General features: G+C 42.5%; 1 protein-coding gene across 1 annotated transcript in view; it reads right to left on the bottom strand.

Moving 5' to 3' along the window:
* Positions 1-12,549, bottom strand: part of TSPAN17 (tetraspanin 17) — a 177,594-nt gene extending 165,045 nt beyond the window's left edge. Inside the window, exon 1 of the mRNA XM_063927916.1 lies at positions 12,169-12,549. Within this exon, the coding sequence (XP_063783986.1) occupies positions 12,169-12,255 (87 nt within the window). The 5' untranslated portion in view covers positions 12,256-12,549. The remainder of the gene's footprint in view (positions 1-12,168) is intronic.
* Positions 12,550-13,471: the final 922 nt, after the last annotated feature.

Below are 13,471 nucleotides of genomic sequence, written 5' to 3'. Positions count from 1 at the left end.
ACCTATCCTTTCTTTAAAGTCCAGCTTATTCTTTTTCTCCTTTTAAATCTTGTTCACACTCAACACCCAAACATTTTGTGGCCTGAAGAGCTAACTAAGGCCCTCATTCCGAGTTGTTCGCTCGCTAGCTGCTTTTAGCAGCATTGCACACGGTAGGCCGCCGCCCTCTGGGAGTGTATCTTAGCATAGCAGAATTGCGAACGAAAGATTAGCAAAACTGCTACTAAATAATTCTTTGTCGTTTCTGAGTAGCTCCAGACCTACTCACAGATTGCGATCAGCTCAGTCCGTTTAGTTCCTGCTTTGACGTCACAAACACGGCCTGCGTTCGGCCAGCCACTCCCGCGTTTTTTCCTGACACACTCCCGGAGAACGCTCAGTTACCACCCAGAAACGCCCCTTTCCTGTCAATCATTCACCGATCAGCAGTGCGACTAAAAAGCATCGCTCGAACACCAGCAAATCTACTAAGTTGTGTTAAATAATTTAGCGCATGCGCTCTGCGTACCATGCGCAGTTAGCAACAAATCGCAGCATAGCGAAAATCGGCAACGAGCGAACTCTGAATGACCCCCTAAATGCAGACTTTCAATTTACTAGGAGGTTTAATCCAATGTCTGACCCAGTGTGAACAGCGCGACCTGGGTTATTCATCTTGGATTACGCTAAAATACTGCCGATTGGCTATAATCGAATGAGCAGGCGGCAGCCGCTGCAGCGTGAGCAGTTCCAACCCGGGAATAACCTGGGATCAACATAAGGGTGCATACACACGGTGAGATTCGGACTTATCCGATTCTCACCGTGCGACAGGGGGCCGGGTCGGCACTTAGCCAGTATCGCAAGCACATAATAACTGTGCTTGCGATGCTGGCTATGTGCGATTTCAATCCTGACTATCTCTTCTATAGAGATAGTCAGGATTGACTTGCCTGCACAGCCTATTTTTTCTTCCGATGCCGACCGCGCGGGGCCGCGCATCGGATCGGGATCGCAAGGTGACTGTCACCTTGCGATCTGCACTATATTTTCTTCCGATTCTGACTATATAGTCAGAATCGGAAGAAAATATCTTACCGTGTGTACACACCTTAAGGTGACAAAAGGGTCTGCCAAAGGCTGAAAGTGTTCAGTACCCCGGGCCTGCAGTCTGAGAGGGGTATTATATACAAACAATATTTATGAAGGTACTTGCACACCGTGAAAGCATTAATGATCATTAAAACAGCTGCCACCACTGTAAGGATTTTTTGTATTTATTTTTAAACACAACTTTTAAAGAATTTACATAAAACCTGGAAATACATGGTATGCATCACTACGTTTTTCATAGCCCACCTTTAGAACTTGTTTCTTTTCAAGCATACTATATTGTGTATCCAATTGTTAGGAAACAGTAGTATGTGTTACTACTTTACAGGTATAGTACCTCATCGGGTAACCTGGTGTTCAGAGTAAAGACCAGACAATAATAGTAAATTATGGCTGCTCAGGCAATTTTGGTATAAGGTCTATTCACACACACAAAAATACCTAACAAAATATTTATTTCTTTGACAGTTCATATGAAGAACTTTGCTGACCAACAGAGCAATGTGTATACTGTCAGGGGCAGGAAATGGAAAGGTGAGGGCATGGTGTACCGCATTATGCCAATAAGCTATTATCCAGAAAATCACCAAGCATTACGAATAATCAACCTCATATTTGTAAATAACTTTTCTGGAAAAAAACATTACCACAACTTTGGATACAATCATTATTATTAAAGATTACTAGGCAAAAATTACATTAGCATATATAATAGATGCCTCCCCACCCCACGTAGCACCATGCACTTGTCATACACCAGGTATGATTTACAAGTGCTCTTAAATGGTTATTATTTGTTGTTGGAACAATTATTCCAGCATTAACTACTGTATTTACATTAGCAAATCACCTTTCATCTACAGGAACTTTAGGGAACAGTGTTTGTTCAGACTTTGAATGAAAGAAAAATATGAAACCAGAAAGGGTGGCATAAAAACATTTAATAATTCCATGGAGGGGGGGGAGAAACAACATTCAAATATTTACACCCTCTCTCAGTAAAGTGAAGAACATTTTGTTAGAACTATGAAAACCACTTATGAACAAAACTTCCCTTTTGCTGGGCATACATGGTCAACAAAAACATGCGTCATATATATCATGGCCTTACAATGTAGAGCCACATGATATCTGCGCTCCTCCCCCGGGAAGAAGATATTTCCCCATTCCTTCCACATGAAGGAACAGGGGAAATGTCCGTCAAGCGGCCGTGGCAGTGAATACACTGCAGCAAGCCTGCAACTTTAAAAATACTACATCGTACAGACATGCTGAACAATTTGGCATGTGCGACCAATTGCTATTTACGGATCGCACACATCTGCATAGATATACGTGTGGTGCATGGGCAAGATAATTGTATAATGTATGCCCAACATTAGTTAGGACAGTTTCTCAGTACAGCATGAGTAGTCATTTTATATGGATGTCAGACTGGACATACATGGCACGAGATTATTGGTGTATTTTGTTCTTGCTAAGGGAGAATGATGTGGGAGCTTTTGCTGTTTTTATATTTCATATTTATAAAGGACATGAATTCATTCTGACAGATTCAATTACCAAGAACGTTTATCGCGCAGGTAAAGCTCTGGGTTTAACGTCCACAGTTATTAATATTTTTTTTTTCATTTTCCCCATTCAGTAAATGCGTGGTAACCCATAGATTCTTTGTGCTGTAATCCATGGGTTTCTCAGCGTGTGAAGTCCCAAAGGATACATTTAACATGGATTCTTCCATGCAGATCCTGAGGCTGTGAGGAAAAACAAAATCTGTATTTAGTGCACTCTTTGGGGCTTACCGTACAGGGTAGCAAGCCTTTATTGAATAGCTCCATACGGACAATTTGCTGCATATATGAATCTGCCTATTGAAGTTTAGAGATTATACAGACAAAAAGTGTAAAAGGGAAAACTGCACCACTATTCTACAGGTTAGTTGGTGGTGGAAGCCACCATTCTCAGCAAATACCCCATAAATGCTGGTGACTTAGAAGACTATTACATAAATGTATGAATAACATAACTGCCATGCTCCTTAAACCCTTCACCCCTGGACATTTTCTTACTCATAAGCTGAGCATGTTTGGTACTATTTAGGCGGATTACAATATCTGTAAGTTTGTTTATGCAGGTCCCATACAAATTGTAACTTTTTAGTTTCAGAATACTGTGTTTTCACAGTTGCTTATATATCCTCATACTGAAAGAAAAATATATTTTATATGTTTCTTTTCTACTAGCCCGAGAAGCATAAAGTGTGTAGAAATAACATGGTAGCCCCACCAAGACATGCAGTTTGAGAACTACTACTGCTTCAAATAATGGAACTTGAACGTAATGATGCCAGGATGGTTTACATGAGGGCATTAGAACTCCCCATCTCTGGATATGTAGTGTAGGGTGGTGTGGCGATTACCAGTCAATAACTATGAGGAGGCACATTGTTTGAAAGAGAGGGGGGTGGGGTGGGGGGAGAATCTCTCTCAAATATTTTCTTATTGCCAGGATGGAAGTTATAAAACCACTGTAGTGAAAAGGGTTATTTGATGGTGATCACATGTGATCCCCAAATAATAATCAGTAAAGTGAAACAAATTTGATAGAGACATTTTCAAATGAGGGTACCCCTAAGTTTATAGAAGACAAAATAGAGAACATTTTCTTCACCCCTTAGGGGGGTATTCAATTAGGTCCACAATTTCGGAGCTATCCAATTCACCTCCCTGCGTATTCAATTGCGGGCCATTTTTCACCCATTTTTAAGGCATTTTTGCCAATGCCTTTTCACTTTTTTTTAGTGAAACGACAATGGCAAAAAAATTCCTCAAAATCGGCAAAAACAGCCTGCGTTTTCATCAGCACATGTGAGAAAACATGTGGATTCGCTGATCCACATATTTTTCCCTCCTGCTGAATTTTTCACCTACTCGAAAAAACAGCCCTACTATTGAATACAGTGAATCCTCATTTGTCCTAAAAAATAGCAAAGTGACTTTCTGCCTAAAACAAAATAATATGTCCCTAACTGAATAAACTTCTTAAGAGCCCCATACACTAGAACGATCATGCCCGATTTCAGCCCAATTCGGGCATTCAGCCCGCTATATTGGGTGAAATCTGGCATTTTGGCTGTGTATCCGATCCGATGCGCGGCCCCGTGAGCATCGGATCGGATCCTCCAGATTGAATATGCTGCACATTCAATCTGGTCCGACCCCGCAGGCGTGGCTGGGATCGGACAGGATCGCCCAAAATAGATCGTATGCAAAAGCACAACAATGTATCTTCGGCGATCCTGCCGCCCGGGAGGCTGCCGGGATGATCGCCAGTGATTACCTGCGACATGTCGCAGTACTGTATAGGGCCCTTAAGTCTGTAATGTTTTCTGCAGTCTTGGGACTATAAGCTGGTGATCAAGGTCTACATCATGAAATAGGGGGGACTCTTCTTTCAGTTAAGGGAATCCCCAAGGCTGTATGTGCCAATGTTGGTTAGACAGAGCACTTTAGTCATCTCCCTCCCATTCCCCTACTCCTTAGTACAAAAAGGAGTTGAGTGACCACATGTGAATGAGACATTTTCATCCTGGAAGACATTCCCTCTGGAAAGAAATGTTACAACAAGGAGTAAAGATGATCATTAAGTAGCAGCAATCTTGCTGCCTAGGGGAAAGACCTACACCCAAAAAGGAGTGGCTCACAAGTGCTGTTGGAAATAGACAGTCCTGTTTCTTCTCTCCCCTTGATCGTTGTGGTAAAGAAATTGTACACCACACCTATCAAGGAGAGAGAAGAAACAGAACTGTTTATTTCTAACAGTGCTCGTGGCCACTCATTTTGTGTTCTATATTGGAGTGATCTGGAGTGTCTAGACTGAGCTGCAGTTAGTGAGTGCAAGTTGCACAATTTTTCTATTTTAAGGCCTGCAACTAAAACCATGGCAGGAAAATTACTAAAATATTATTTACGGTACAGTAAGCCCCACAGAGTGCACTAAACAGTCTGGTAGCACAAATGCACACTGCTATTCTTCAAAACAGTGACCAGATTACCTTCCTCCACTGCTCTAGAGTTCATTGCCTGTGATCTCTGTACCACCAACTCGCAAACATACATTACAAATGTGTGTTTTGAACACTGAAACCAGATTACAACATCCAACTCCGGAGTTGTTTAACACTTTTGTGTGACTATTTGTAATGAAACTAGCTTGTCACACTGCAGGCTGTAATTAGCAGTCAGTTGATTTGCCATTTGGGTCATTCCATGGTAACAAACGTTACATTTCAAAATGTATTTCATGCTAAATATATATTTTTTTTGAGCATGTGTTTTGAATATTTTGGGCAAAGTAAATGTTGTTTGTGTGGTACATGATATGCTTTCATTTTGATGCAAATCTCGTCATGAAAACTGGTAACAAACGTTACATGAAAAGACCATTTTCATGGAATGACCCATTTGCTTATTTTGTCTTGCACTGAATTCTTCCATAGATGGCACAATCCTGGAGTATGGGCTGCTGCTCACTATTGCAATTTACTTGCAGGTTCCATAAGGATATCACTTAAGACACAGTTGAACATGAAACATTAGCCAGTTAAGCTGTCCTGGTCACTGAGGCTTCTACCAATCAAAAAAAAAAAAGTGAAAAACTACCCCCAAACACATAACTCCAAAAAAATACATGCAGTGATACAAGCAGGACCTGCAGCAATACAAACAGGACCTATATACACACATACCTGCACACATATACATACCCCAAAGCAACGCCACATATACACCTCATGGCACCCCCCACCACCCAAACATTACATACTGCACTCATACCTCATCCAAAACAGTAGCCAAGCACTCAGAACACCACCCATACACTACACAAACACCTACATGTAACGCCAGACCACATGTGGTACTTACCTACAAATGTAGAAATCGCTCCAAAAACGACTCTTCCGGGGTAACAGGTCTTTTGTCCATCCTGGATTAAAAGTCTGCTGGGTGTACAAACGATACCACAGCACAAAACCACCAATTTGCTCACTCTGCAGCACCTCCACTCAACTCTGCAGGTTCACAAAATGGCTGCCGAGCACGCAGCAAACAAGCCCTATATAGAACTCCAAATGGCGGGAAGTCTACTCCAGGCCGCCCGCTATTCGACGATTGGTCTGTTTTTTGACAGGGGGTGTGTCGAATCCGTTAAGAATTAAATATGTCGAATTCATGGTCCCGGGTGGAGGGTTTAGACTGTTGAATAGTGTTGAATGCAAAAACGGTCGAAATCATGCCGTAATTCGACCGAAATTGAATATACCCCCAAGTCTCTTTCAACGTCAGCGAGATCTCCTCCTGCAGCCAAGCCATCTACAGGTAACCAGGGTAGTAAAGCATTTTTATACATAACGGGATATTTGTTACTATGGGGGTATTCAATTAGTGACGCTGTTTTGACAAGTCGAAAAAAACACTTTTCGCCCGTTTTTAGGTCAAATTTACATTCTACCTATTCAATGCCTGTGCCATTTTTTTTGTCTGGTGGAAAAATCCATCACAGGCGAAAGCCAAGTGGATCAGTGAATTCGCTGCAGATATATGTATTTTGTCGAAACTGCGGGCGTTTTTACCCCTGCCGATTCAAAAAAAAAAAAAAAAAAGGCACGGGCGAAAATGGATCCAAAAAATGGGCGAAAATGATTTTAAGAGTGTCTGAAAATTCTGCATTAATTGAATATCCCTCTAAACACACAAGTCACTTACATAGCCATATCCATTTTTGTAAAATTGCTTGTATGCATTAAATAGAACAGTACATTATATCGTTTTTCAAGAGATTACCACCATATACTCCTAAATAACGTATATATTCCAGCAAGGATTAAACCAGCCTATGTTACTTGCTCAATGAGCCATATTCTGCTTTTGCTCCTATTCAAGCATTCTGTGCCAAAAATGAGAAAACGGCAACTCCAAAGATTAGCATTACATCAACCCATGTGATGCAAGTCTCAATGAATGTGTCACATTCTATAGAAGCCTTGAGGTTTTCCCAAGCCACGTTCTCCATGAGAAATTTTCCTTGTGAAACTCATTCCTCGTAGATTAATGTGAATCGCCTATTGTCTTCCACATGGGAGCTTCCAGCAACCAATTTCAGAATTGGTAAATATGGAAGCGACGAACCATAAAAGCTGGAAGCAAAGTTTCTCTTCACTGGTTAACAAACATTTTACTGTTTGTACATTCATATTCTACAAATAAATACAGAACAGAGTATAAAATGTGGACTGTTAGCAGTAGCTATGGGAAACACAAAAAACGAATAGAACAGCTAAACAATCACGACAACATGAAATAAAGGTTGTGGAAATAAATATTTCTATAACAACTAATCAGGCATAGCAGCTGCAATTGTTCTAAGTATGGAGTTACCAGAAAATAATATGGTATAAATGTTACAATAATTAGCATTTGACCACAACAACCATCCATTTCATTTTCCATTTTCTAGTACATAATGCCTTAAGGCCATTGTGGGATATAGTGTAAGATAGCATAGCGCTTAATTCAAACTTACTACAAGACTGATGTGAAAAATAATTATTAGAGCACAAAACTTACAAAAGAAAAAAACGAAACAAAGCCATATTTTGTCCTCTTTCTGGTTACATTAAAATAAAAATTTAATTTCTCCTAGCTCTTATCCAGCAGCCCTCATTGGGTATTTATAGGGATGAGCGAAGCTCCTCTAACCTTTTATTGAGACATAACTCTACCTCTAGACGGCGTTATGCAACTTCTTACCTGCTGCCACAGAACCTGTGTAATTAATGTGTCCAGAATAAAAAAGGATGAGGTGGTAACCCTAGCTGTAATGGAGAATGCAGGGAAGAAGAACTCTTCCTGTTTTTCCCCACTGCCCAGGCCGGCTCCTTGTTTTCCACTTGCCCACCAGCTTCGCTAATCAGCGTCAGTCTGACATTACAGACGTTGATGGTCACATGCATGGAGCATTCGAATATATTTCACAAACATGAAAGACGTTTGAGATCTCCATGCTTCAACAATATAAATGAGACAGATGTTACAAAGTGAAAATCTGACGGATTTTTATGCCACTTTTAATTTTGTTTTTCAAATAGACTCCTGTGAGTGGATGTGTTGGTTCTCCACAGCCAAGGAGAGAAAGTCAACCGCAGCTAGGGGAATTGACAAAGGCTGTTACCAGGAGCTATTCAATTATTTTTAGGTGCCCATCACTATCGCAGATCAGGGGGTTACACGCATAGGGCAGCTCTCCCATCTATAGTGACAGTTAAGGGGCCCATAAATCAGCCGCGATGCAGTTAGGTGCCCAAAAGCCCTATATTTGGTGGATTTCTGCTTGTACCTCAGAAGGGTGAGAGCAGAAATCTGTGACAAGTAATGGGCGCACAAAACAACTGAACAGCTCCAGCCTAAATTTATTTAACACACAAAAAAATGCATGCAACCATTTCCATGTCAACCATTTGGTGTCGACCTACTGACCATATAAGCACGAGTTCCTTCCCCACCCATCAGACAAGTCTTTCACATTTGTGATAGATTACTCCTGGGAATCGGACACTCACATGCGCAGTGTCAGATTCCTTAGACAGCCAGAGGCTTTTCGGAGTTTGGTACATAGGGGACAGATCATGGTCGCCAAAGATAACAACAGGACTGCGATCTGCTAATGATCCTTTTGCAGGAGATTTCTGTTCGTACACAGCAATAATACATACAATTATGCCAACTTTAGTTTCTGCAGAATTTTCTGAAAAACTGAATTGACAAATAGGCCCCTAAGGCATGAGGCGCCTGGTGGGCCCCCTGTTACAGGGTAACTCCAGCCTACCTTCTCACTGAACAGATACAAGAAGCGGGACATAGGGCAGGGATCAAAATACAAAAACAATGACCTGAGAATTTAGAACCTCTGTGCCAGGAACACAAATGTTATCAGCTAGCTCAACCAAAATTTAGCAATACCCAGTATATAGATTTTACTCAATCCTATTTGTTTTGATCATCAAGGCCCTGGAACAAAGGCCTGAATCAGAGATGTACACTAACCCAATAGTTAACATACTTCTCAGATGTTTGTGGGTCTGCACATGCACAGGACCCGTTCTGTGAGCCTGTGTGATTGCTCGTAGTTCCCCTATTATGTGTTTGTTGGAGCAGAGACAGGTAATGTTTTACAAGATGGTGAGGTGTCAGCCCGTTCTGCAGGGGTGCAGAGGTCAGGCTCACAGTTTGGATGCAGAATTCCCGGCCCCAGCAGGAGTTCTGGTGGCTAATCGAGTAATGCTGGCCATACACTAGGTCGAGATCGTGTACGAATTAGAGATGTGCAAGTTCGGTTTTACTCGGGTTTTTCGGATTTTTATTATTGGTTATCCAAAACGCGTGACATCCGTGAGTCAATAAGATGCCGTTTTGAGACCCGAGTAAAACTAAACCCGCACATCTCTAGTACGAATACACATTAGCGACCTATCATTCGAATCATTGCATGAAAATCTTGCATGTTAATGGGTGCGAATACGATGTGATGTGGGGCCCACCGGTCGCATGTCGCATCAGGTGATCATATGTGCTGCAGATATGATCAGCCGATCCTGGCCCCATGCAATTACGGAGAAACGATAGATTGAACAGCCCAGCGGCTGGCGAGCATTAGCACAGCTCGCATCTGATGAGTGGCGTACTAATGTATGGCCAGCATTAGACAAGGACTGTTACCATCATCAGATGCTGCATTTCTGGAAGCGGCACTCGGATCAGCGATGCATGCAGGAAGTGTTTTCCTACAGACACCTCCTGCTGCATTAGAATATTTAAGAGTCGCTGCTGCATCCAAAGACGCAGCAGCAAAGCTCAGTGTCCACTACTGAATCAGGCCCAAAATGTACACTCTGCGTCTTAAAGTCACTACCTGACACCCTTAGACTGTTCACTGCAACCAACCAACTCCTCGGCACGGATGTCCACATAGAATTAAGGATGCACAGACAGAAATTTCACTTTGGTACAGGTTGAGTATCCCATATCCAAATATTCCGAAATACGGAATATTCCAAAATACGGACTTTTTGGAGTGAGTGAGATAGTGAAACCTTTGTTTTTTGATGGCTTAATGTACACAAACTTTATTTAATACTCAGTTATTAAAAATATTGTATTAAATGACCTTCAGGCTGTGTGTATAAGGTGTATATGAAACAAATGAATTGTGTGAATGTACACACACTTTGTTTAATGCACAAAGTTATAAAAAAATATTGGCTAAAATTACCTTCAGGCTGTGTGTAAAAGGTGTATATGTAACAAATGCATTATGTGCTTAGATTTAGGTCCCATCACCATAATATCTCATTATGGTATGCAATTATTCCAAAATACGGAAAAATCCGATATCCAAAATTCCTCTGGTCCCAAGCATTTTGGATAAGGGAGACTCAACCTGTACTACATGCATTCTGTATGACATTTATTTCTCACGATGAAAGGAAGGTAGACCGGATCTATTCCTCCCCTAAGCCTCAGCAGTAATACTGTAGATCACAGAACCGTGAAATAATACTATTTACTATTGCTGCTGAGGTGGGCCTAGCTGCACTTGCTGAAAAAATAGCAAGCCAATGAAAGAGTTTTGCAAATGATTCACATGCACAGATCAGGAGGCTGTAATCAACAGCCAAATTCAGATTCCACAGGACACTCGTATGCATACTGTTTTAGAATTCACAAAAGCCTAATAACACGTATATAAGAAAATTTGGTCAGTGAGTACATTTCTATAATCCCTGCTGAAATAGTCTCTTCACAAATCTTCTAGCATTAAAGTACACCTGCTACCTACAAACAATAGAGGCAGCCATTTTGAAGTTAACCAGAGAATGCAACCTAATAATTCACTTCTGAGTTCACTGGATCCTAGTTAACCGATTGGCTGCCCATAAAGGACTGCCTTCACAACATATACTGTAGGTGACAGGTGATCATGTAGGCAGGCAAAACCAGAAAATGAGGAGCCACATATAAAATTATATATATATATATATATATATATATATATATATACACACACACACTATATAGATATATATACATATATATATATATATATATATATATATATATATATATATATACACACACACATATACACACACACACTTGCAAAACAGGCAGTTTCCTAGTAACCTGTTGTGCACTTTTTTCATGCATAGCTATAGTTAGCAATCCACAGTAACATGCATTTTACTTCATAGATACCAAAACAGAGTTTAAAGCAGCAGTATTTTTACAGTGAGTCATTATAAAGAGAATAATCCTATACAAGGATGATGGGAGATTTCTAGTCATACAATTAGACATTAGTGTACAATAAACAATGCACAATGTGTACAGTAATGAATCACACAATTCAGCTCCTACTTTCCCAGCTCCCATAACACAGCCCCCCCTCATCCCACCATGTACAATGGAACCTCCTGCAGTCAAGTGGAAAGAACATACCTAAATCTGCAACAAAATGACAAAACAGAGTAATCATGTGCTGCCAATACTGACACAACTGTATAAAGCGAATCTTTGCTGTCAGTATCGATTTACTGCTGGGAAGCAAAACCACTGCCACCCACACAATGTACACCCTGGCTGCACAGGTTAACCACATCATGGCCAGGTCTCTGTTGTGCAGAGCAGTGGTCCAGCCTAATGGGCACTAGGCATGCAGCTGGTATTACTGTAGGTGCTATCATTATGTAACCCTGCCTGGGCATGCAGCACATAGTGCAGAGATAGCATCTGTGGCCATACACTAGGGTGGATGCAGAAAAGGAGGGATAAGATGGGATAATGGAGCTTCTCTCAGATCATTACCCCAGTCATTGGCAAACAATGGAAAGTGCCAGGAAAAAGGCCGGCTCACTCACTCAGAATGCATTAGTCCCTGAGGCAGCAAACAAAAGCCTGTGTCTCCTTCCCCCCCGCACCGCCCCCTCCTGTCTCCCCGAGTCGCCAACACCAGGAAACTCACCCAGAACACGATGTTGAAGCCAAATAAGAAATACTTCACGCAGCAGCTGACTTCGGGTCCCTTGAAGTGCTGGTGTTTACCAGACATGGCTTGCGTCCACAGAGCAGCCGGGCAGGGTCACTCCGGACGCACTGTGCGGGCGCAGGCGGCAGAGGGTGAGCTGCGGAGAAGGTGAGATGCCGCCCGGGGGCACGGCGCTGGCATTGGGAGGCTGCGCGGCGCACACGGGGGCTCGGGTAGTGTTATTGTGGCAGCGCTGCCTGGGCTCCCCAGCACGGGATCTCCTCCATGGCTGCGGCGGATGCCTTTGCCTGTGTTATTATCCCAGCGCTGCTCTGCTGGATGCGGCGATCAGCGCAGCAGCTCCTCCCAGAGATGGGCGGAATGGTCATTGCCCACTGGCGCTCACAGCGACATCTTGCGCCGCTCATGGGGTATAGCATCCCCGTGTTCCATCACTGCGCTACGTGACTCCGCAGGTGCCGCTGCAACGATGCTCTGGCCGTATGGTTATGGTAATCAGAGCCGGCCTTAGGCATAGGCAATCTAGGCAATTGCCTAGGGCATTTGGTATGCTTAGGGGCACCAGCAGCTTCTGCTGATTAAAATGATATGCGGCATGCCTATATTCTGTGTGTGACTGCGGCTGAATCTGCATACAAAATGCTACATTGCAGTGTATTCCTGGAAATCACTGTAATGTAGTATTTCGTATGCAGATGCAGTCGCACACAGAATATAGGCATGCTGCATATCATTTTAATCAGCAGAAGCTGCTTGTGTATACTAGCCACATAGTAATGCAAATAAGATGCATTTTCATAAACAAAAGGCGCCTGAAGTTAGCAGAGCTGCAAGCTGACTCATGCCAGGCATCTCCTGCAGAACTAGCGGCGGTGCTAGGGGGCACCAGCCAAAATCTTGCCTAGGGCATCTTATTGGTTAGGGCCGGCTCTGATGGTAATCACTGCCGGGGTGGTAGGGCGGCGGCTTGTAAGGGCGTCTCATTTTTAATTAAAAAGTTCCCAGTCGGGAGTGGGGCCTATGTGCGGGGATAGGTCCGGGGCTGCCTGATCTGCTTCCCTGGGTGGGTGGCAGGCATCTCCCCTGGGATCAGTCACCAGACTTCCTTATCACTTCTTGGGTTAGGACCCTGCAGGCCCGCTGAGGTACAAATTAAGTAGTTATGTGCACCGGACATTTTTCAGGTTTTGGATTCGGACGCGTTTTGGCAAAACCTCCCTGAAAATTTTTTTGTCAGATTCGGGTGTTTTTTACAAAAAACCCTCAAAAACAGCTTAAA

Source organism: Pseudophryne corroboree, chromosome 6 (genome assembly GCF_028390025.1).
Source record: "Pseudophryne corroboree isolate aPseCor3 chromosome 6, aPseCor3.hap2, whole genome shotgun sequence".
In the NCBI taxonomy this organism is placed as follows: domain Eukaryota; kingdom Metazoa; phylum Chordata; class Amphibia; order Anura; family Myobatrachidae; genus Pseudophryne; species Pseudophryne corroboree.
This window is presented reverse-complemented; position numbering and strand designations above follow the sequence as displayed.